At 36.5% G+C, this 23,787-nt stretch overlaps 1 protein-coding gene across 1 annotated transcript in view; it reads right to left on the bottom strand.

The window, feature by feature from the left end:
* The window catches only part of Fchsd2 (FCH and double SH3 domains 2), a 253,844-nt gene that overhangs the window by 48,313 nt on the left and 181,744 nt on the right, over positions 1-23,787 (bottom strand). Inside the window, exons 10-11 of the mRNA XM_005379965.2 lie at positions 20,903-20,998; positions 7,365-7,481 (exon numbers count right to left, since the gene is read on the bottom strand). Coding sequence (XP_005380022.1) covers positions 7,365-7,481; positions 20,903-20,998 — 213 coding nt within the window. The remainder of the gene's footprint in view (positions 1-7,364; positions 7,482-20,902; positions 20,999-23,787) is intronic.

Below are 23,787 nucleotides of genomic sequence, written 5' to 3'. Positions count from 1 at the left end.
ATGTAAGTCTCTAAATATGCAAAATTTTTATACAACCACAATACCAGTATCAGACCCAACAGTAATTCCTCGATAGTCTCTAATGTGCAGCTCATCATTAAATAGCCTTTCACAGTTGGCTGGTTTGGATTAGTATCTTAATAAGGTCCTTATATTAAAACACAGATCATTTTCTTTGTAGGTTTGGTAACTCCTGTGTTATATCACCAGTTTGATTTCTATGGTCATTATCATATAATTCAGTTTGTGGTAAGGCATATAAGTCACTGTTGTTTTAAGTGTTTATACATTACCGAGGTCTGTAGGATTTTAGTACAGTAAAGAGAAATGTTTTGTAGTATTTTTTTTTTCCCAAGTGTTTCATGAATGGTCAAAGCAATTCAGAACTAGAACGACAATAGAGTGCTTTAGCTGGGCATGGTGGAACATGCCTGTAATCCCAGCACTTGGGAGACTGAGGCAGGAGGATTGCCATGAGTTCAAGACCAGCCTGAGCTACACACTGAGCTCAAGGTAAACTTGAACTACAAAGTGACACCCTGTCTCAAAAAAAAAAAACACCCCCCCAAAAAAGTGCTTTCAACAGTTGATTCAATTGAAATGCCATACATTGATTTCCATTTATTCTGATACATCTTTTCCCATGGTGACTTAGAGGACTGTAAAATCAATAAAATATTTCATAAATATTTGTTCATTTGGGTACATACTGCACAATACCTCGTATCTTTCAGCAAGAGAAACACTGAAGAGTAAAGACCTGATACAAGTAACTAGGTACAATAAGAATCTGCTCTAAATATTTTCTCTGAGGTATAGGTACCACACACATGTTCAATTAAGAAAACCAGCCTTATAATTCAGGATGCTTATTTATTTTTAAGTGGGGCCTAGAACACTTAGCTGCTAATGTGTGCTGAATGTCAGCGCTACATTCAGCTATACTATGAATGCATAGGGAACAAGTTTTAGCAGCTTGACTCTTTTGAGTGTTTGGTATGCTCAATATATACATTAATTCTGTTCGCAAATACCTTACCCTTAACTGTCTTGTTTACAGCATGCTGGGTAACACTGTAGACTCTTCAGTTTTGCCACGGTAACATTTATGTGGCATTCCTTTTTGACTAGTACCCATTCCCTTGATGTCTGAAATACTACCCTTTCTGTAGATTCCCATATCTATGGCCAAAGGAACAATGCCATGTTTTCTAAAAGGCCTAGAGCACATATACTGGGTTCCTCTCCTCCTTCCCTTTGTGTTTGTCATTTTGGCAAAGTACTGGAAGATGGTGGTTCCAGCTGAAGGCAAGTCACTATTGTTCCTGGCTATTCTTGTATACACTTTTTTCTTCTTGTATACTTTAAAAAAATTCCAGAAATATTTTTAGAATCAGATTCTCAAATTACTTTAAAAATATCTAGTAAGTTCCACTGAAACTACACATAAATTTAGAATAACATCTGCATTTTTTGCATCTCTACAATCACATTGCTACTATATTCTTTGGCTAAAAAAAGTCTTTCTTCTTATAGGTCATGAGATTTTCCTCATTTACCCATGAATATTTTATTGTGGTGTGGTAAATAAATTTTTCAATTGCATTTGCAATTTATTATGACAATAGATGTGTCTTTTCCTAATATTTAAGTCTCTTATGTATTTTTCTTTCCCTAATGTATTGACTAATCAATCCTCTGCCAACTGGTATGATTGAGAGGTACAATGGGCCCCTAAAAACCAAACTTGCCTATTTGGTTCCAAAGTTCATTGGGTGGGTATGGGTTTCCCTTAACTGGTTCAAATGCTCAATAATCAGCCCTGATGTACCTATGGGTGATAGCCCACTGGATTCAGCCCACTGAAAGCATAGCTGGTCTGTCTGCATATCCAACCCACAGAGCAGGGTCCTAAGGTAGGGAAAGGGGCTTTAATTCTCCCCAGGTTGGAGCCCATGCGGCTGGAGGCTGCTATCAGCGGATTTGGAATTGACCTACAGAGTCCCTGGTGGGCAACTGGGTGTTCCTTTTGGAGCCCTGGAGGGTAGGACTTAAACATGCTGTAGAAATACAGCCCTGGACTTCAACTTGGCTGCTGAAGGCCTCAGTGCACTCTCCACTCAGTGCTGGCGCCACCATTCTGAAAGGGAGTGACACTGTGGTTGCTTGACCTGTCCCTGTGGGAATGGTGGATTTAGCCGTGACTCCCTTACCCCTAGTAGCAATGGCAACCCATGTTTGATATTATAAGGGGTTGGGGGCAGAATATGATTCCGGCCACAATCCTCTCACAGGATGAACATGTGGCCTGTATCCTCCCAGAAGGGCAAGATTTCCCTATAATGGTTTCTCTTTCTGCCCTGTCCTTCCAAACAGGATGAGCCATACTAACAGTGTTGTCTCATGGGCACACATGTTTGCTCATGTGCACCAATAACTATATTGCTGGATATGCACTAAACTCTGAACTGAAGCAGCTGAGGTCCTCCCGTAAAGAATCGTGCTAACGTCCCTACTCAGTTGGACTGACTGGTGGCAGCAAAACCTGACCACTCTGCCTGGGATCAACGATGCCAATCCACTGAGGTGCTAATCTGAAAGAGCTTGACTACCCCACAAGGACTGGGACCTGTTATGTAGAATGGCTGGGGGTGGTTGACGGGATTGCAAGGGACATTGCTGGATGTTATCTCGCTTTGTATTCAACAGGTGAATGTGTTGCTGGGAAACAGAATGGCGCAGTAGATACCCCTGGCCCATCTGACCAGATATTACAGGTAAATGACATAAACAAGTGGTGGGATGACCTTAAACTCATAGGTATGGTGCCCACCAAATGGCCCACTGAGGAAGCATTATGGGTTTGTGGCACCATGGGTTGGCTGTACCTGTCTGCACAGTGGACAGGAAGCTGTCCCTGGGGATTTCCATATGTTAAGGGCACTATCAGATCCACCATTACAGACACACCCTACAATTGGGATGCTGTATATCACAGCTGGCACTGTACTAAACAGGTGGCCTGGTGGTTTTAGCCCATGGCCTTGATAACGTCAGGAGCAGGGACCACAGAGCTAGCCCTCCAAGTTGAAGTCCTAGCTCAATATATGGCCCAGACCCTGAATGTTATGTGTCAGGCTTTGACGTTGCTAATGGATGAGGCTTATCAAATGACAAAGATGCTTTTGCAAAACTGCATGGCTCTTGATTTGCTGACTGCAGTACAAGGAGGTACTTGTGCCTTCTTACAGGCAGAATGTTGCCTTTATATCCCTGATCACCAGACAGGGGTACAAGATTTGCAAGAAATGGATGCGGAGTTGTCCGCCATCTAGGCCCTGCAGCAGGACCCCCTCACTGAATGGTGGGAATCCTTGGGATCCACCTGGTGCTGGACAGCCATAAGCTGCGCTATGGTGGCAATGGGGTTGGTAGAGTTCTGCTGTTCCCTTTATTTTTGCAGTCTTTGTGCACAGGGGTCAGCTCTATGTGCCACTTTTAAGAGGCAACTCTCCCTGACCTTTGAGGGGGTGTATGTGGGATACTGCTCCAAAGTGTTCAAAGCTCAGGGCATGTAAGGACGCTCCCAGACAGCTTAGAGGGCACAACCCGGTTGTCCATGCAGGCACAAAACAGGTCACAGTTATAACCATGACTTAGAATTAGACAACCATGCATGCACCAGTGAGGCCAGCATGTAAGACTGTAAATACATGGAAACAACATGTATAAATAAAGATACAGGCAGCTGTTGTGCTCTGCTCTGCTCTCTGCTGCCTGCTGTTGCTGCTGATGTCTTGCATGCATGTGTTCTTTAACCTGGGGACCTCACCTGCAAAAATCTCCATTGGGCCCTCAAGCAGGCTGACACCTGTATCTTTGAGAAGCAACTTGTCAGGTTTTACAAAAAATCCTGCTGGGTGTTTAACCTAGATTGGACTGAATATATGGAGATAACTGGTATTTTAAAAATAGTGAGATTCAAAAATTAGTATATCCAAAAATATGTATATAGAATCTGTATGGGTCTTTATTGTTCTGTATATGTATAGAACAACGCCAGCATAGTAAGTGCCTGACTTACAAACATTCTTGTAAGAATAGACTCTTGTAAGTCAGACTCATTTGTAATCTGACAAAGTGAGCCTGATTCAGTACACCTGTGAATCTTATACAGTATACCTATGAAAGCTCGCATCTCGAATGTTTGTAAGTCAGGGACTTACTGTATCATACTATTTGGAAGTTTATAGTTTTATAAGCTTTGAAACCAGAAAGTAGCATTCTTCCGATCTTGTTCTTTTTCAAGACTACTTTGGTTATTTAGGGTCCCTTAAGATACCATATGAATTGAAAGGACAGCCTTTTCTGTTTCTGCAAAATTAAGTTTGAAAATCATTTTGAGTGGTACTGTCATTTAATAATATACTCCATTCCATGAACACTGAATGTCTTCTGATTAGGACTTCGATGTGGACTGCACTAAATCTGTAGGTCATTCTGGGTATCAATATCACCCTAACAACAGCTACCATTACATGAACATGAGAAAGCTTTCCACTTACATCCTCTAATTTTTTTCATCATCATTTTGTAGTTCTTAGTGGCTAAATCTTCTACCTTCTTGGTTAATTCTATTTTTAAGTATGTTCTTTTTGGTGCTATTGCTAAGTTTTTTTCTTAGTTTCCCTGTTGTGGTATTGGGGATTAATTAACTTCCTTTTTGGATTATTCACTGTTGGTTATAGAAATAAAACTATTTTTGCTGTGTTTATTTTTTTATCCTGCAACTCTGCTTTTTATCCTGTAACAGTTTTGTTTTAGTGGAAACTTTAGAATTCTCTATACGTAAGATCATGTCATCTGTAAACAGGCAATTTTGCTTCTTCCTTTACCATTTAAATGCCGTTTATACCTTTTGCTTGTCTAACTCCTCTGGCTAAGACTTCCAGAACTACTATTAAGATCAGACATGATGAAAATGGGCATCTTTATCTTGCTCCTGATCTTAGATGTTTTCAGTACAGATCATCAATTTTCTTTTCTTTTTTTTGAGACAGGGTCTTGCTATGTAGTTCAGGCTGGACTTGAACTCACTATGTAGCCCAGGTTGGCCTCAAATTCCTGGTGATTCTCCTGCCTCAGCTTCTAGAGTGCTGGGTCAGTTTTTTAAAACAAACTGATTATGATGTGTTTCTGTGTGATAGTTTTGATATTTTACCTGCCTAAAGTTTACTGAGCTCTTAGAAAAACCAGGCTTTGGGGGATTTTTGGGTGAAGAGGTGAGTGTATTCTGCCTGTGAGATGTGAATAGCTATGTTTGAAAAGAAGACTGTGGGAGATAGTATTTTTTTTTAAACAGCTACTATAATATTTCCCATTCTACAGGTTCTTCCAGAACTTCGCTATTTCCATTCAAAAGTAGAGTGTGTGCTCTCTCACACTAAATTGTTTTCCTCCCCCTTATTTCTTCCAGTACTAGGGATCAAATCCAAGGGCTTCCCCAAATACTAGGCAAGTGCTGTACCCTGGAGCCATATTACCAGCCCTTCTCACTAAACTGTTAACAGACCTTTGTGAATGCTTGAATTAATAAAACACGAAGCAAGTATCACTGTGATATTTCTGAGGCTAGATCAGAAGGATAATTCTAGTTCTGTTTTTTCACTCTTGGGACTCACACCTTTGGGGCTCTGTGCTACCATGTAAGACATATAGCCAACACGAAGCTGCTATGCTAGATAGACCATCTGAAGAGAACAGAGTGACAAGGTGCATGAGAAGCCCCACCTATTCCAGTTCCAAACTATTCAAATCTTCCCAACTCAAGCATCAGTTACTTCAGTAGTGAAGCCTGTGAGATGACACCAGCAAAAGCTACCATCTGATTGATACCACGTGAGAGATTCCAAGTAAGAACTGCCAAGCTGAGACTACCTAATACCCAGAATAGTGAGAGATGATATTTAAAAATCCACTTTTTCGAGCGTGGCATGGTAGCACATGCCTATAATCCCAGCACTCAATAGGCTGAGGCAGTAGGACTGCCACATCTTTGAGGCCAGCCTGGGCTACATAGTGAGTTCAAGGTGAGCCTGAGTTAGATCAAGACTCTATCTCAAAAACAAAAACAAAAACAAAAACAAAAAAAACATAAACCAAACCAAAAAGCAATTTTTTATGCTGTTAAATTTGAGGTATTTTTAAATACTGCAGTAGATAAGTAGAACACAGAATTTGAAATACTTGCAAGATAGTGAAATAAGTTATCAAAGCAGGAAAAGGATACAGAATATGGACACATGGTAGCAAGGCCTACTGTCAGAAATATTAATTTATAATATGGCAGTAAGTAAAACTATGGAAGTTGTTGAGACTGAACATAGGGAGAGTAATGAATAAGAAAAGTATCACCTATAGAACTAAGGAATTTGAATATTTTAATTGCAAAATGGAGAAAGCGAACCCATGAAAGAATATAGGAATGGTCAGACAGGCAGGAGGAAAATCAGAAAAACACTGAGTCATGGGTTTTTAAATGATTAAAAAGAGAGAACAGAATGTTTTTAAATGATGGGAGGTGTTAATTATGATGGAACTGCTGATCAGTGAAGAAAAATGAGAAATCATAATGTCTATTTTAGATGAGTTTAGTCTAAAGAGGAAAGAAAGGAAGAGAAATCTCAACTGTAATGGGCTGAAAAATAAGTGGAAGGTGAGGATATGCAGATAATAAATATGGACAATTCATGCATGCTACTCAAGTGCTTATGACTGAGCTACACCCCCAAGTTAGGACAATTCTTTTAAGAAGTCAGATGTGAAGGCAAAATAAGATATAGATATTAAAAATGAAATTGAGAAAAATATACTACCATGTATATACTTAAAATAATTTGTTTACACTTACAGATTAGTCTTGAAAACACATTTTCATGGAATCCAGAATTGTGTCTTCAAAAACTGTGTCTGGTCTGATAAAAGTCTACTTTAATTAAACATCTGTATGTCTCTTCCCTTACCTAAAAGACTACAACACACTACTATCAGCCTTTCTTAGGCAATTATACTGCAAACCGATCAATTCATGTGTTGCTGCTAGGTTTATGGAATTTGAGATAAGTAGACAGCCTCTAGTGATGGCAAACCTTTCAGAGATTCAATGATACAAACAGCCCGCTGTGGTACACATGCTATAGATTCACCACCACTGGCTTTGACCCTACTGTTGAGTGTTAAGAAAGTACAGGAAAAAAAAAACTCCATACACAGGATATTTTAGTCATGAATAAAATTCATTTCCTTAAATTGATTTGATATTTGATTTAAGTTGAATTAGCCAGTACTCTCTCTGCTACACTTACCCGTTGTTGATGAACAATATTTTTGTGCTCACGTGCCACACGCGTGGCCCATTTCCGAGCCTCTTTATTTAGACTGTGCTCTTCTGTGGTCCCAGTTTCTGATTCTAATTGTCGGCTCTACAACAAAGAGAGAACAGAGAGAAAAGTACTGTTATCCTTATTGCAACTACTATGACTCAATAGCTGGACCAGAGGTCCTTCACTCACCTAGCACTCAAAACAGGAGGCATGCATAACGATTGTGGGAAGGCATGTCTCATGTCATAGAAAGTCAGCAGAAGACGAAGAAGATGGTTTGAAACCATAAAAGATCACAAGGCTTTTTACCTTGTATTGCCAAACATGAGAGCTTCATCTCTAGTATTATAGACTGATTTTTTTTTTTTTTTGATGAAAGAAGCTGGCTAAGAAAAAAATGTATTTACATCAACCTTTTATGACACTAAAATCATTGTAGAAATAGAAACGGAAACAATTTAAAGAGTTTCAATGTGACTAAAAAAAAAATGTTTAAATAGAAGTAAGACGAGAACAAAACGTTAACAGCAGTACAATTCTGATCCCCTGAACCAAGATACTGAATTTATTTTTTTATTTTTTATTTTTTGCCTTTTTGAGACAGGGTTTCACTATGGAGCTCAGGCTGGTCTTGAACTCACTTTGTAGCTCAGGCGGGCCTCAAACTCACAGTGATCCTCCTGCTTCAGTCTCCCGAGTGCTGGGATTACAGGCGTGTGCCACCACGCCCGGCTGGATTTAATTTAGTAAGAGGTCCATTACTAACTTTCTACCAAAACTCAAACTAGATTTTACCCTCTGCTGGGCTTTAATGTCCTAATATGATAAATAAGGGCAATATATCAAAGATCACAAAAAGTCACTTCTGACTCTGAAATTTTATGATTGTTTCATACAGAACAAACTTAAAAAATCTAAATAAACAATGTAATAATTAAACTCTACTGTACAAGAAACTCTAGAAAGTGCTTCATATAACTTTTTTTAGACTCCACATACTTTTTTTCCCAATCAAAAATATGAACTATTTTTGTTTAAGGCTGTATGTTTAAGCCGGGTGTGGTGGCACATACCTGTAATCCCAGCACTTGGGAGGCTGAGGCAGGAGGATCACTGTGAGTTTGAGGCCAGCCTGGACTACAAAATGAGTTCAAAGCCAGCCTGAACTGTATAGTGAAACCCTGTCTCAAAAAGATAAAAAAAAAGGGCTGCATGTTTAAATCAGTTACATTCTTATACCACTTCTTGAGAGGATGCTTCAATTTAAAATTCTATCACTTTCCTACAAAATTAAGGGTAGTTCTTAGTTAAATAAAATCTTAATGATATAATTTTTTAAAAAAAGTTTTCAGAAAAGGACCACTTTCACTATCCATGTAAGGTGCCACTGAAGCTTATGTCTTGGATGAAAGAAGCTGATGCTTTAAAACATAAAAGTCAACTAATCAATGAAACGCTGAAAACTGATCATATGCAGCTTTGGATTGCAAAATGACAGATTTGACCAGTTTTAGGACATTAATCAGAAGTTCACATAACTTTTTTAAACAAGTTTATGAGGTAGGTCACACTATTTTATTTTATTATTTTAAAAATTTTTCTGGTACATATTTGCAGTACATAATGATTATATTCCTTGTGGGGAGCTAGTACATGTACATAACACATCTTAATTATTTTTTCAGTCCCTTCCACTCCCCTTCTCCCTCTTCCCACACAGGGATTTTATAGAGAAGGAAACCAGGCTCACAGAGGTAAGTCATTTTTTCCGTGTTTTCCAGACATTACAAGTTATAACCTTCACTAAACAAGTCTGTCTGACTCCAGAATCAGAGTTATTAACCACTAAACTATTTTTAACCCTTTCTAAACTAGTAAGAACCCATAAAAATGAAACTTCATTAAAATAATTAGGGGAAAAAAATCTTTTAAATATGAATAGTCTGAAGAGGATTTCTTGTACAAAAAAGCAAAATGTTATAATGAAAAGAATTTTAAAAACTAATTTGTAGGGTCACATAGCTCAAATCTGACAGAGCAAGTAGAAATTGACATACTAGACTAAAATTTTTAATATTTTTGAGGGGACTGTGATAAGGCAGGGTTGAAAATTATTTTCTCTATGCAGATATTTTAGCTAAAGTTAGATTATACAGTGACAAATGAAAAATAATCAAAATTCATATCTCATCAAACTTTACATTTGATCTTCTTCTTCTTTTTTTTGGTGCCAGAAATCGAACTTAGGACCTTTTGCTTGCCAAGCAAGGCCCTGTGCTGCTGAGCTATATTCCCGGCCCCTACATTTTATATTCTATTTCATTCTTCGAGCTCTCAGGAATCTGAGAACCAACTTTATTATTATATTTTGTTTTGTAAATGGATCTAGCCATTCAAATTTATATCTCCTCAGAAGTAAGGGGCATTAAAATATTAAACCCAGACATATGCAAATAAAATGTATATTAGCCAGAAGACTCTAATGTATAAGGGTAAAAATGGAATACCTGAAGTGCTGAAATAGGTTTTTGAGCCTGATAGACTTAGTATTGAATCCACTGTATGCCTTTTATCAGCTTTATGATCTTTATTAATCTGAGTCTTACCTATATCTGAAAACTGGTGAAAATGCCACCTATCTTCTCAGGGTTTTGGGGCTCCATCAAGGTCATATTTTAAACATTCTGTATAATAGCTGCATACAGTAAGTATCTGTTAACATTATTTGTTATAGACCCAGCTGAGAATTACTTGAAACAAAAAAATTTGTTATTACTGCTCATTTTAAAATATCCATATAATTCCTAAGAATTTTTTTCCTCCATCCCCCTCCAGTACTGGGGATTGAACCCAGGAACTTACACATGCTAGGTAACCATTCCATCATTGAGCTATAGCCCCAGCCCAATTCCTAGGTTCTTGATAGCCCAAAGAATGAATAAAAACAAGACTGAACATGAAAGATTAAAGCAAATCTCAAGAGCATACATTTGTAAAGAGTAAAGGAGAAAGGGAGCAACTAACTATTGGGGAAATTTAATTTTTATTTGCTAAGCAGCAATCTTAGAAACAAGTAAAGGGTTTAAAATGTGTGTTGAGTGTGGATGGGCCCTAATCCAAACTGCCATACAGAATTTAATCTGGGTGTGGTGGCACATGTCTATAATCCCAGGATTCTGGGAAACAGAGGTGGATCAAAAGTTTGAGCCTACTCTGTGAAATTTAGCAATTTAGCAAGACTGTCTCAAAAAAAGGACTGGAGACGTAGCTCAGTGTGAAGGCCCTGAGTGTAATCCCCAGTACAAAGAAATAAATAAACAAAATTTTTTAAAAGTGCATCTTTTTGCTGAGTATTCACTGTGCTTAAGAGTTAGGTAAGTAAACACTGGACTTCTCTCCAGGTATACTATTACTTTGATGGGAATACTCAATGACTAGGACAGATAACAAATGTTACTGATTGGGAAATGTAGCTCTGAGATCCTCTGGGTAGGGAATGATACAAAAACCAAATTAATTCATCCTTTTCATGAATTCTAAAATTAGGCCACAGAAGACATATTGGTGCTACCTAGAACGTTTGTCTTGACAAATGAAAATTTTATACAAGGCAAATACAACCCAGGATGTTAAATATAAAGGGAAAAGTTCTAATGCTGTGTCCACTATCAAAGATCAGTATCAGTCAAGGTCTAGGGTGGATCACTATTTTTTAAAGATATTAGTATTAGTGCCGGGCGTGGTGGTGCACACCTGTAATCCCAGCACTTGGGAGGCTGAGGCAGGAGGATCATTGCAAGTTCAAAGCCAGCCTGAATTGCAGTGAGATCCTGTCTCAAAAAGACAAAAAACCCTCCAAAACAAAGAAAAAACAAAGGGGCTTATTCTAGCCAAGAAACTGATAGTGACTGCTTTTATAAAAATTGTTGGCTAGTTTAATTTTTAGGTTATTCTTTTAATATTTTTTCTCTCTATATGAATTTAAAATGTAAAAGAATGAAAACATGAACTATTAAGCACTTAATACTGTTACTTTCTTGAAGCAAAATATGAGAAAATTAAATATCAAACAGTACTGTAACCTGGCTCTTGAAAAGCTTACTAATTCGATTATTTTAAAAGAGGCATATATACAAGTGGCAGAGTAACAACAGTACACACACACACACACACACACACACACAAATTAAAACCTAAAGAGGAATGCTTGTTATACTGTTTTTCTATCAACCTTTAAGTAGGTAGCTTTCATTGCTCTCTATCAGGGGAAGTCAAGTACATGTGATTCTTACACTCTTTAAAAACATCAGAATTTTAGAAATCATGAGGTTTTTAGTAAAATATTTCAGAAGCACATTCATCTTTTCCTGTAAAAAAATGTCAATCTAAATACAAGTCTGTGCTTTTGAGAACTGTTCCCTCTGGACAAAATAAGTTTCTTATCTTTTTGTTGTTGACCAACAAACTCTCAGTGATTGCTCAACTTGCAGCTCAAGTACTACCTTCGCTATGAAATAATTTATTCACTTGCTAGACTTTTACTGAGTTACCACTGCTAGGCAAACATCAAGCTATACTACGATGCTGTGTTGGTTTCTACTGTTTTTAGCAATGTGGGTCCTAAGCATCTCAACCTCTGCATTGCTGGCATCTAGCACTATGCTTGAGAGAACACAGAATGTCCTCAGCAAATGTTGGTTAAACAAATATAACCTAGGACACGGCAGTGCATACCTATATTTTAGCACTCGGAAGCAGAGGCTGGAGGATAACTTAAGAGTTTCATATCAGCCTGGACTACATAGTGAGTTCAAGGCCAGCTTGGACTATATAGGGAAACCTTGTATCTCTGGAAAAGGGATAAAAAATGATCAAGACACGCTGTATACATGTATCAGTTCCCCAGATGAATATAACTAAACAGATACCAACCCCCCCCCCCAAAAAAAAACAAACAAAAAGCAGAACAAACAGAAAACTCCTAATATAACCTAATATCCTTCTTCCAAAGTGAGGGCCAGGGCACCAGATTCTTAGGATAATATCTTCAGAAATGACACACTGCATTTCAATCAGTTTCTGACAGATGAAAGAAAGATTACCGTGTGTGGAAGAACAGAATGAGTATGCGAGAGGGAACTAACTTACTGAGCACCATGCACTTTGTCACAGGTCCTCAGAACTGACTCTAGCACTGACATCCTTTTCCTCACACAATGAAATGTCATCTGATACAATCTCCTTGTCTTTCAATTTCCACTATGAAATCCATTTGAAATGAATGAGAAAGAAAAATTTTGAATCTCTAGCAGGGCGTGGTGTCACACGCCTATAATCCCAGTACTCGGGAGGCTGAGGCAGGAGGATCGTTGCAAGTTTGAGACCAGCCTGGGCTACAAAGTGAGCTCTAGGCCAGCCTGAACTGCAGAGTGAGACCCTGTCTCAAATTAAAAAAAAAAAAATTGAATCTCCAAATTAAAGATTTTAATAAAAATTTTTGTTTTGTGAAATTTACTGTTCCTTTCAAGAAGTACTCATTGAAATTTAAAGTACATTTACATCACAAAGAGACTTAGCTATGTCTTCCCAGCTAATTTATCCTTCCTCTCTGAACCTCAGCTTCCCCACTGGAAAATCAAAATGTTTTGAAGACGAGATGAAATCTCAGATTCTTATCAGAGCTTAACAATGAGCTAAGGGCCTTCAAAAAACTTTAAAATGATTTTTTTTTTCTATATTGGGCACTGAATCCAGGGTCTTGAATATGCTAGACAAGCGCTGCACCATTGAATAAGCATCCACATCACCTTTTCTACTTTATTTTGAGATAAAGTCTAGATAAGCTGCCCAGGCTGGCCTTGAACTTGTGATCCTACTGCCTCAACATCCCAAATACCAGGGATTACAGGCATGCACTACCAGACCAGGTAGACATTCTTGAAATATAATTTTAATTCACTTGGAATTTAAAATTCATGATGGGGGAATATATATATGTGTGTGTATGCATATATATATAATTTACATATAAATTAACTAGTTATTATTTTTAGACAGGGTCTTGCTATTTAGTTTAGGCTGGACTTAAACTCACTATGTAGCTCAGGCTAGCCTTGACCTAGCTCAGGCTAGCCTTGGTGACCCTCCTGCCTCAGCCTTCCAAATGCTGGGTTTATAGGCATGAGCCACCAAACCTAGCTCTGGGTATACTTTTAAGAGGTAGTGGAGATAATATAAAAACAAAATATTTGATGAGAGGTAAGCAGAGTCAAATCTCTAAGATGGCTAGGGACTACATACATTCCAAATATCAGATATCCATGACATGCTGAATTAGGAAAAAAGTTTAAATTCAAGTCTGAGTATTATAAACCTATTAAGTCATATTTACGTCCATATATGTATGTAATGACAGAGGGTTATAAACTCTGTGAAGAATAATGACCCAAATGTTACCTTTAAATGGTGAGAGTTCAGGTGAAAACTTTTTTAATTTTATAGGTTAAAAAAAAAAAATTATGGGTTAAAATGTGACTTTTTGATTCACATATACTTTGAGTAAACTCTTTTTTATGCTTTTTTATAATTAGAACACTAAAAAGATAGGTTTAGTTTGAAAACAAGGTTATCATTTATTTAGTATTTAAGCTCTGTGCTGTTTTATTTCATTTAGTTCTCAAAACAGTCCTAATAGAGACTTATTTTCAACTTTTCGGTGTGGAAATTTAGGCTCAGAAAGGGTTATATATTTTTCCCAATGTCACTCAGCCTTTGCATGCTGGATTTACAGCCATAAGACATCCTACCCATGTCCACACGGTCTTCATATGCCTATACTTTTAGTAATTATTCTATTTAGTTAATACTAATATTGGTAACAATAATATTGAAAAGATACTGCTGAAATATAAAATTCCTTTCAGTGAAGTATTGGGAAGGTTTTTCCCTAGAGATAAGACATCTCTTGATTTAACTTTACTTTTAGAAAAACAAGGGATAAACTATTTCAACTGAATTTGAGAAGACATGCAAGGCCTACCAATATTAAGTTTTTAAAAATTTTCAAACCTTTCAGAATAAAATATGAAGGCCTTTTCAAAATTTACATGTTAAATAACCTTAGAGAGCAAAATTAAGAAAATTACTGTTCTTATATTCTCAACATATTAGTCTTTAAATCATCTTAACTATTTTGTCCTTAGAAGATCCTAGAAGTGATTTCAAGCTGGGTGAGGTGGCACATGCCTATAATTCCAGCATTTTTGGAGGCTGAAGTTTGAGCCCAGCCTGGACAGTTTAGTGAGAATCTGTCCCCCAACCCCAATCAATCTATCAATAACTCAATTCCAACTCCAAGTGGGGAAAAAATTTAAAAATTTGGATCTTTGTAAATTATTACATTCCAAACACTCATGTTTGTACAGGTGCACAATCCTACAATTCTGAAATTCAAAAAGGGTTCTGAAAATCACAAGGCACTTTGGGTAAGTTTGGAGGTAAAAAATTTATTTTAAGCAAAATTTGACTTGAACTAATGAGATGTTATTTATAGTCTTTATTTAATTCACTTAATATGAATATTCAAATACTTTTCTGCAAAACAGCTGTTTGATTATAGGGTGCTTTTCCATGCCCTGCTCATGGTATAATGCAATATGTGGTATATGCATCACTTTTGTAAAATCTGAAAAATTCTCAATTTTGAAATACATTTGGCCTAAATAATTTTATTAAGAGATTATAGACCCTGAAGTCATCTATTTAAAACATATGACATACCTTGGAGAGGAGTGATACAGTGCCTCTTAAGAAGCATGACTGAACTTATTCCAACTATGCTAGGCTAGCAGCACCTTCACTTGGGAGAGAAGCAGAATTCTTCCAGATGACTGAGTTGTGCGCCTAGTCTCTCAGGGGAGTAAATTGGAGAACTGGGTTGTTTGAGCCTTGGGGCAATCTTTGGAAACCTCTAGACAATCTCTGATAAAAGGATATACTATACAGTGTATCTCTGCTAAAGGAGCACTACTCCCTTGTCTTTGGGAGGCCAAAAGCCAAATCTAAGAAAAAAATATGTCCCTGAGTACTAACACAAAAATGACATCTGCCCAATATAACACCATTATCACCACCACCGATAGCAGCAGCACCAGCAGCAGCAGCTGCCACCACTGCCCCCACCACGTTTGTGTCTGCTATTCTCTAGCAGAGAGGTATAGCTAGATGAACAACTTCATGTAGAGTATCTTTTATTTTGGCATTTCCTTCAACAGCTTTCCTTTAAGAGCTATAATCCCAAATCCCAAGCAAACATCCTGTGCATCTGTACATCACCAAGGTGTCTGCGCAAAGCCTTAGATACCACTGTATGCTCACAGAAGGGGTCCTGTTGTATAGACGGCTTTCTATACATCTGGCTTCCTATTTTCATAGGCTTCCTAAGAAAAATGAGCCCATTCTGAAAGCTGAAGAAACAAGGATAACCCCTTTGTCAACAATACTGATTCTACAAAGCAGAATTCATGTTTTTAGTCAAAGCCTTTAACTTTTGGATACTGCACCCAACATATGCACAAAAGGATGATACCTATTTACCCAGCAGGAGGATTTCCCACAGGTTCTCTATCATCATCTTCCAAGTTTATGAGATAGTGCTATGCACAACCCAAAATGTCTAGAAGTGGAAAAAGTTATCCATATTGGTGAGAATTTTTGAGTATAATTTCTGCATGGTATATTAACCCTTTAGAGTCTCTTATAAACAAGGACAGTTTTTGCTAATATTTGTTCTTAATAGATACATAAAATATTCCATTTAAGTAAATCTTAAACATGCAAACCTTAAATATGCAAAAATCCTAAAGCAAGTGGACATTTTACTTAATCTATTAATCTATAGAAGGAAGAGTTAAATATCAGAAATAGTGGCCAAGAAAAATATGTATCAGAAAGTTAATGTTATCTATTTACTAACATCATCTATGATAGTCTGTTATTTAAAATTCAAGGAAGATAAAGAGGAAAGGGTTCTCTTATTCCCACCAGGAAACTTAGGGAAAGTTGTTTTTCCTTCCTGTAAAGATCATACTATACTTATCTAATTTTATAAATGTGTTTTTTTCTGTATTTATTTCCCATCCTTGATGACCTTGTGCTTTTTCACAGGATGTGAGGAAATGTCCCTAGGGACATTTATAACTAGTTCTGGAAATGGAAGGAAAGTACACTGAGATGCACAGAGGTGCTATAAAGTGCAAAGTTCTAAGAATGGACAGTAATTGTCAGAGATTAGCTACTATTTGTTCCATATAGATTGATTTTTAGGCTTAAAAAATGCTAAGAAAGTGATTGATGAGCTCTATTTTGTGAAGAATAACAGGAAACATCCCAAGGGACTTGTGAGCAGTATGTGTTTTCTATATCTGATATTTAGGTATTTCCTGCAGCAGGTAGAAGCAAAACCTAAAATAAAAAGGAAAAATGCTTATTTTATATAAAGATACATAAAAAAGAAGCCCTACAAAAATAGGCAGTGAACATTTATTTTATACCTGCTAATATATGCAAGGCATTAAGTTCAATACTTCATTTTTATACCCAATAAGGCAGTCACTTTATACAAAAAGAAGATGAATTAGAAAAATTAAACAGTTTTGGACACTGAAGCACATGAATTTTCCTTGTACAATACCTATATGAATATGTAACACCAGTATGACTGTGTGACAGAGGAATGACCTTCCTACTCTGAGATATTAATAAATGTATTTGTCAGTTCCCCTTCACAGAATATCCTTTTGGGAGGGTGTTTAAGAGTACATTCCATATGCATGAATAAAACCTCATTTCAGCAATTAATGAGTACTTTAATTATTTTAGAAGGATTTTTGACTTGGTATCATCTGAGAAATGATAATAGGAAGAAACAAAGAAAGGATACCTTAAAAATCAATAATTCTATACAGAAATATAAACAAGAAAATCTTTTAATATTAACCATTTGAAAGCTACTAACTTACTACATCAGACAAACTTGCTCTTAGTCACTGTCACTTGTAATCATCTTCTGGTTAACACAGTACCATAAAGTCTCCCAGCTTATGGTTGAGGAGAATAGATAGAAGTGTCATTTTATAAAACTATTCTGGTCAGTTCCTTTGATATATCATTCTAAAGTCAAAACAGTAAGTCAAAACAATCATATGCCAAAATAACATAAAATGAAAATTTATCAGAGGAAATAAAAGATAAGCAAGGGCAGAGCAATAAAGGCAATCCTTAATTAAATTCTTCTATTAACATTTGACTGCTTTTTGTTGGCTATTCCAGTCTTTTGCAGGAAAATGTTGCAGTATGAAATAGATTCTATGAAAAGTTTTTTTATGCTTTAAATTTTAAGACAACATATGAAAATCTTAGCCAGGTGTGGTGGTACATTCACTTGGGAGGCTGAGGCAGGAAGATTGTTGTGAATTTGAGGCCAGCCTGGGCTACATAGTAAGTTCAAGGCCAGCCTGAACTACGCAGTGAGACATGGTCTCAAAAAACCCAAACAACCAAAACTACAAAACCAACCCCAAAGCCTTCAGCAGAAAGTATGAGTTACATTTTATCAACAGTACATACTTTAAAATTTTTATGACTTTCCTAAATATATCTTCCCTAAATTTAAATCAAATTGTAGAGATTAAAATTCCTAAATCAAATTATAAAATTATGGAGCAATACTGTCCTGCCTCCATAATGAATTTCATCATACTACTGTCTTATCTGAAAATATTCCACAGTTCTTCATCTACTGTACTAGATACAAAACTCCCTCCATAAAATCTGGTTGCAACCCACATCTGTGGTACTGTTCAGCTTTTCCTCCATCATCTCAAGACTACTTGCCATCTCAGGAGCAGCTTATGCACTTTCAAACTTTTCTAGCTTTAATACATAATAGTTGAGTGACCTTGAACAAATTTCCTCAATTATAAAACAGGGATTAAAAATAGCACCTACAATCTAGGATTATCATGAGGATTAAGTGAGTTAATATAACAATGCAATTAGAAAAACACAGCATAAAATAAATGTTCAGTGAATACCACCTATTACTTTTATTATTTTCAATTGTTGCTTTTACTACCTGGCATATTGTTTCTCAATCTCTGCAGAGTAAACTTCAATTATCTTCAAAATGTAACTCTTAACAAGAGGATAGCAACCCAATAAAAAAATGATAAAGTATTTGAATAGACATTTTCTCCAAGTAGATATATGCCTAATAAGGTCATAAATAGGGTCAACAGTATTAGTCATTAGGTCAATATAAATTAAAACCACCATGAAATATCTCACAACCACCAGAATGATACAACGAGAGAGTAAAGGCTGAGAGTGCTTAGCATGCACAAGGTCTTAGGTTTGATCTTCAGGACTAAGGGGAAAAAAATTGGGAATTCATTTTTTTGTGGGCAATGAGAATATTTAATTTATAACACAACAAAAACTACACACAAAATACTTTATAGTTAATATTTTAAAATCCTAAAGATTTTAGTGGCTGACAATCTTGAAAAAAAATGTTTTGTTTTTTTCTTTTGAGGTAAGAGTCTCACTATGTAGTACAGCCTGGCCTTAACTCCCTTATATAACCCAGGCTGGCCTCAAACTCATGGTGATCCTCTTGCTTCAGCCTCCAGAGTGTTGGGATTACAGGCATGTGCCACCATGCCTGGTCAACAATCTTGAATACTTTCATAAAAGCTGTATGTGTCATTCATTCACAATATTATTATGACCAAGTCTGTTTTCCTCATTAAGCTACTGTTTTCCCTTTAATAAAGGTAAGATGAACTCTACAGGTTCTCCTACCACCCCTGTTGAGGAAAGCTAAAGTGATTCAGAAACAATGAAAATTAAGAAGCTCAAATCTCTTTGCTGTATACAGTAAAGGAAATTCCTAAATTATACGGGAAAAACAGAAGAAAAAGGCTAATGCAATCAGTGCCCCTGTATACATACATACAAGTTGCATCCCAACACCAGGTCCCACCCTTCATTAACATGCAAACCCACACATCACATCCCTCCAACCCTTGACCCACAGCCCCATATACCTCAGCTATGGTCATTCTCAGAGCACTGACAGGGGAGAGCTCAGTATCCACCAGTTGGGCAGCTTTTAAACTCTGCCCAGTAAAGATTGCACAGGACAGAAAATAGCACAGAGTTAGAATTTTAAGGCAAAATTTAGGGACACAACAGCTAAGAACATTGAGCAATTTTAGGAAACAAAGAAGGACTTAGGGCTTAGCACAGTCGGGTTTTGGAAAAGTGAGATGAAGAGTTGCTGTCACTCTGACTTTTCTTAGGCAAATGGGCAAAGATAAAATAATCTCAAATTAATCACAATTTTAAATTAAGCCTGATAAACTTGTCATGCCCTATATCTTCTCATACTCTATTTCACCCCAATCTTATTTTTTTTTTTCTTTTTGGTACTGGGACTCGAACTCAGGATGTGGCACTTGCCAGGCAGGTGTTGTGCCACTGAGCTAGCTCCTCATCCTTCATCCCAGTCTTTACAAAAGTCAAATTTTAGGACAATGTCATTGAGCCATTAAGTAAAAGCTGATTAGTAAAAAACATCACTAATATAAAGAACAAAGATTATCAAGTAGAAGGAAATACTAATTTCCTACATTTCTTTATATAAACATAAGACTACTTAAAATGTAAGAAAAGTAATGAGGTACCTCCAGCAAATATATTTCTACTAAGTGGATGCCATTAAACCCTGGAACTATATAATACCCTTCCTGATTCTACCTAAATTTAACAAAAGACCTTATAAGTATAATTTGACTTTCCTCTTGGCTTGTCTATACTGAATGTGCTACTATGCCAACATCTGCTTTCTCATTTTGAAGACATTAAATTTTACTTTTCATATTATTAAATTAATAATTTGGCTTTTAAGAAAAACAATGACAAATACTTCTCAAACTCAAAAAATGATTAATTTCTGCTCTTTTAAAATTGACAATTTTGGGTTTATGTTAATACTTTAACATTCTACAAGCCAAAAGGGATTACCAAAGGTCTATAATTTTTATAAAGCCAACCAAAATATCTCCATGTATATATTTATTATTCCATTTATTAATTCTGTTTTGGTTAAAATTTAACCATTGGTTTCTTAAGAAGGGTGTAACATTAAGAATTTAATGGGTAAGTGTCATACTTTATATTTGACTACATTTGTTGAATATTTTTTCTTCCTCCCTCAGTGTCTTCACTGAACTTGTCTTGGGATTTAACCTCAAGCAGTAGAAATCGGTCAGCATAATGATACCAGGTGTGTTAGCTACATTTTAGAAAGAAGAAACATCATGGTTTCTCCACATCTTCACAGTTTCTTATAAAATTCACAAGACTCAGCTTTTCCTGTCTATTCTGAGGATAAGCTATTTGAGCACAAACAAGCACAAGTCAACAACAAAGGAGATGAGAATCCGGAATTCTCTTACAGTATCACTGTCACAGGGCTGGAACTGGAAGGGCTGAGGTTTGTGAAATACGGCATTCTCTTGTAAAAACAGCTGAAGATTATAGTCCCGTACCACCTAAAGAGAAAAAGACACCTTTAAGTCTTTAAAAAGGTTAAGAAGTCCAGTAATTAAAACCTAAAGTTTAAGATGTATCAGCTCTTTTCTACACAAATGAGAAACCATTCAATACTATATGGTAAAAAAGAATTGATATTATATATTTTTTCATTTAAGGTAAGATTTATTAGTTATGTGTCCTATTTTCTCAAAAATCTAGATTTGCAAAGTACTGGTTTAGAAACACGCCCAGATTTGGAGACCAGACAATAGACAATATTTTAAAACAACATAAAGATACAAAAAGCTATCTTTTATAAGGGCTTACATGTATGTGAATAGAAACACATTATTCTTTGGTTTCTCGTAGCTCTAAGGTTTTATGAGCCTCTTAAAGTCTTGTTTCCTGGAGGTTGCCATCCAGTAGAAAACTACCAGGTAATCCTATTCCTAGCAGAAAATTGTATTTTTAGAGTATTTCTTGGCATCTTTTCAAGAGCGCCCTGTTGCAATCACTATCTTAAAGCATAACAAGAAGACAGACTAGAAAGGAACATATGTAGAAAATTATGATACACAGACAGGAGTAAAATAAACACCATAGGTAAGTAACCATTTGAACAAGAATACACTGCATTATATAACCCAGAAAAGAGTGAAAATCAGCAATATATGATGTGCAGAAACCTATGTTCTATTGAGCTGTTATCTTTCATTTGCAGTAAATCATAGCTCACTAGCAGCTCTGCCAGAAAATGGCAGAAGAAAAAAGTTCAAAGTAGCTCTGTAGCTTTACCTTGGTAATCCAAAACGGATTACTTGAGGAAAGGATCAAGTAGGAGGTGTATTTTCCATTTTATTTACCAGTGCAATCCCAGTTCTCTACTGCTTCCCTCCCCCTCACTCAACCAACCATTTATTGAAAGAGCTTCCTAGGTCCAATGTAAAGTGCAGGGGTGAGAAGGAATGTATAGGTGAATAAAACAAGCAAACAATGTTAGTATTTTTGAAGTAATTTTATAATGTGGAAACGGGGAAGAGCAAATAGGCTACACAATTAAAATATACTATGGAAGAACGTGGAGGGCACAGGGAGAAGACAAGAGGATGATATCTAATTCAGACCAAAGGGTAAGATGGGGAGAAGAATTTTAAGAGAATTTAGTTAGGAAGGCACACTGAATAAATAAAGGTGTTTTTTCCAACTTTGTGGGTTTTCTTTTGACTCTGCTGGTGATTTCCTTAGATGTGCATGTACCTCAGACAAAGGACTTCTATCTAGAACATATAAAGAATTAAAAAATTTCAGCCCCTCCAAATTCAAAGACCCAATCCAAAAATGGGCAGCTGAGATGAACACACATTTCTCAGACAAGGAGATACAAACGGCAAATAAATATATGAGAAAATGTTCAACATCATTAGTCATTCGAGAAATGCAAATTAAAACAACACTAAGATTCCACCTTACCCCAGTAAGAATGGCTAGCATTAAGAAATCAACCAATAACAAATGCTGGCAAGGCTGTGGAGAAATAGGAACCCTTCTCCACTGCTGGTGGGAATGCAGACTGGTGAAACCACTGTGGAAATCAGTTTGGAGATTCCTCCGAAAACTAGGTTTAGAGGTCCCATTCAACCCAGCTATCCCCCTGCTGGGTATTTTCCCAGAAGATCTAAAAACATCATATCACAGTGATATATGTGCACCTATGTTCATAGCAGCACAATTTGTAATTGCTAAAATGTGGAAGCAACCCAAATGTCCATCCACCGAGGATTGGATAAGAAAATTATGGTACTTTTATATAATGGAATATTACTCAGCTGTAAAGAAAGATAAACTCGAGGCCTTTATATTTAAATGGTCACAACTAGAGACCATACTCATAAGTGAAATAAATCAAACATACATGTGCAAGCACCGCATTGTGTCACTAGTGTAAAACTTGAAAGAGTAAATTTAAACTCGGAGGTATGATAGACACTGTGAAATGATAGGAAACCACTGAAGAGTAAAGGGCTTCTGGGATGTGGGAAAAGAGAAGGGAAAGAAGGAGAAATTTTGTATGCATGTATATACAGGATAGATAACATGGTTGTTCTTCTGTCTTCTATTTCTATGCTGAAAGAAACTGTCAATGAGTCTTTGGTTGACCAGTATTGCATGTCTATATCTGTTTTCATGAGAAGCCACTTTGAAGATATCAATATGTAATACAACCACCATTGTTAATTCCCTACCACTTTGTTTGTAACTCTGTATTGTCTGTATTGTGCTTGTGATATGTTGTAAAATGTTGTATGTCTGTTAATGTTTCCCTCCTTTTATCTTTAAAATAAAAAAATAAAAAAATAAATAAATAAAGGTGTTTTTGCACTTTTCCTGGACTCTAGTTTCAAGCCAGAAAAACTAAAGCTTATAATCCAACTATCAGAGCCTCATTAATCACCATGTAGAAAAGGTATGTGGGTCATCCTTCTATTGCCAAACTTACTCTCAAGCATTAACAAATTTGGGGCTGGGTTTGGTGATGCACACTTATAATCCCACCACTCGGGAGGTCAAGGCAGGAGGACTGCCACAAATTTGAGGCCAGCCTGGGCTACATAGTGAGTACAAGATCAGCCTGAATTGAACTACATAGTGAGACCCTGTCACAAAACAAAACCAAACCAAACCAATGAGGGAGGACAACCTTCAAAATTTTAAACTTTTTCTTAGGGAAAATTTCAAACATATATGAAAGTAGAAGAGACAATATGATGTATTCTCATGTACTCATCACTTAATTTCCAAAAACATC

This window comes from Chinchilla lanigera, unplaced genomic scaffold (genome assembly GCF_000276665.1).
Source record: "Chinchilla lanigera isolate Chin_1 unplaced genomic scaffold, ChiLan1.0 scaffold00013, whole genome shotgun sequence".
In the NCBI taxonomy this organism is placed as follows: domain Eukaryota; kingdom Metazoa; phylum Chordata; class Mammalia; order Rodentia; family Chinchillidae; genus Chinchilla; species Chinchilla lanigera.
The sequence above is the reverse complement of the archived record's forward strand: the minus strand, read 5'-3'. Positions and strand labels throughout refer to the sequence as shown.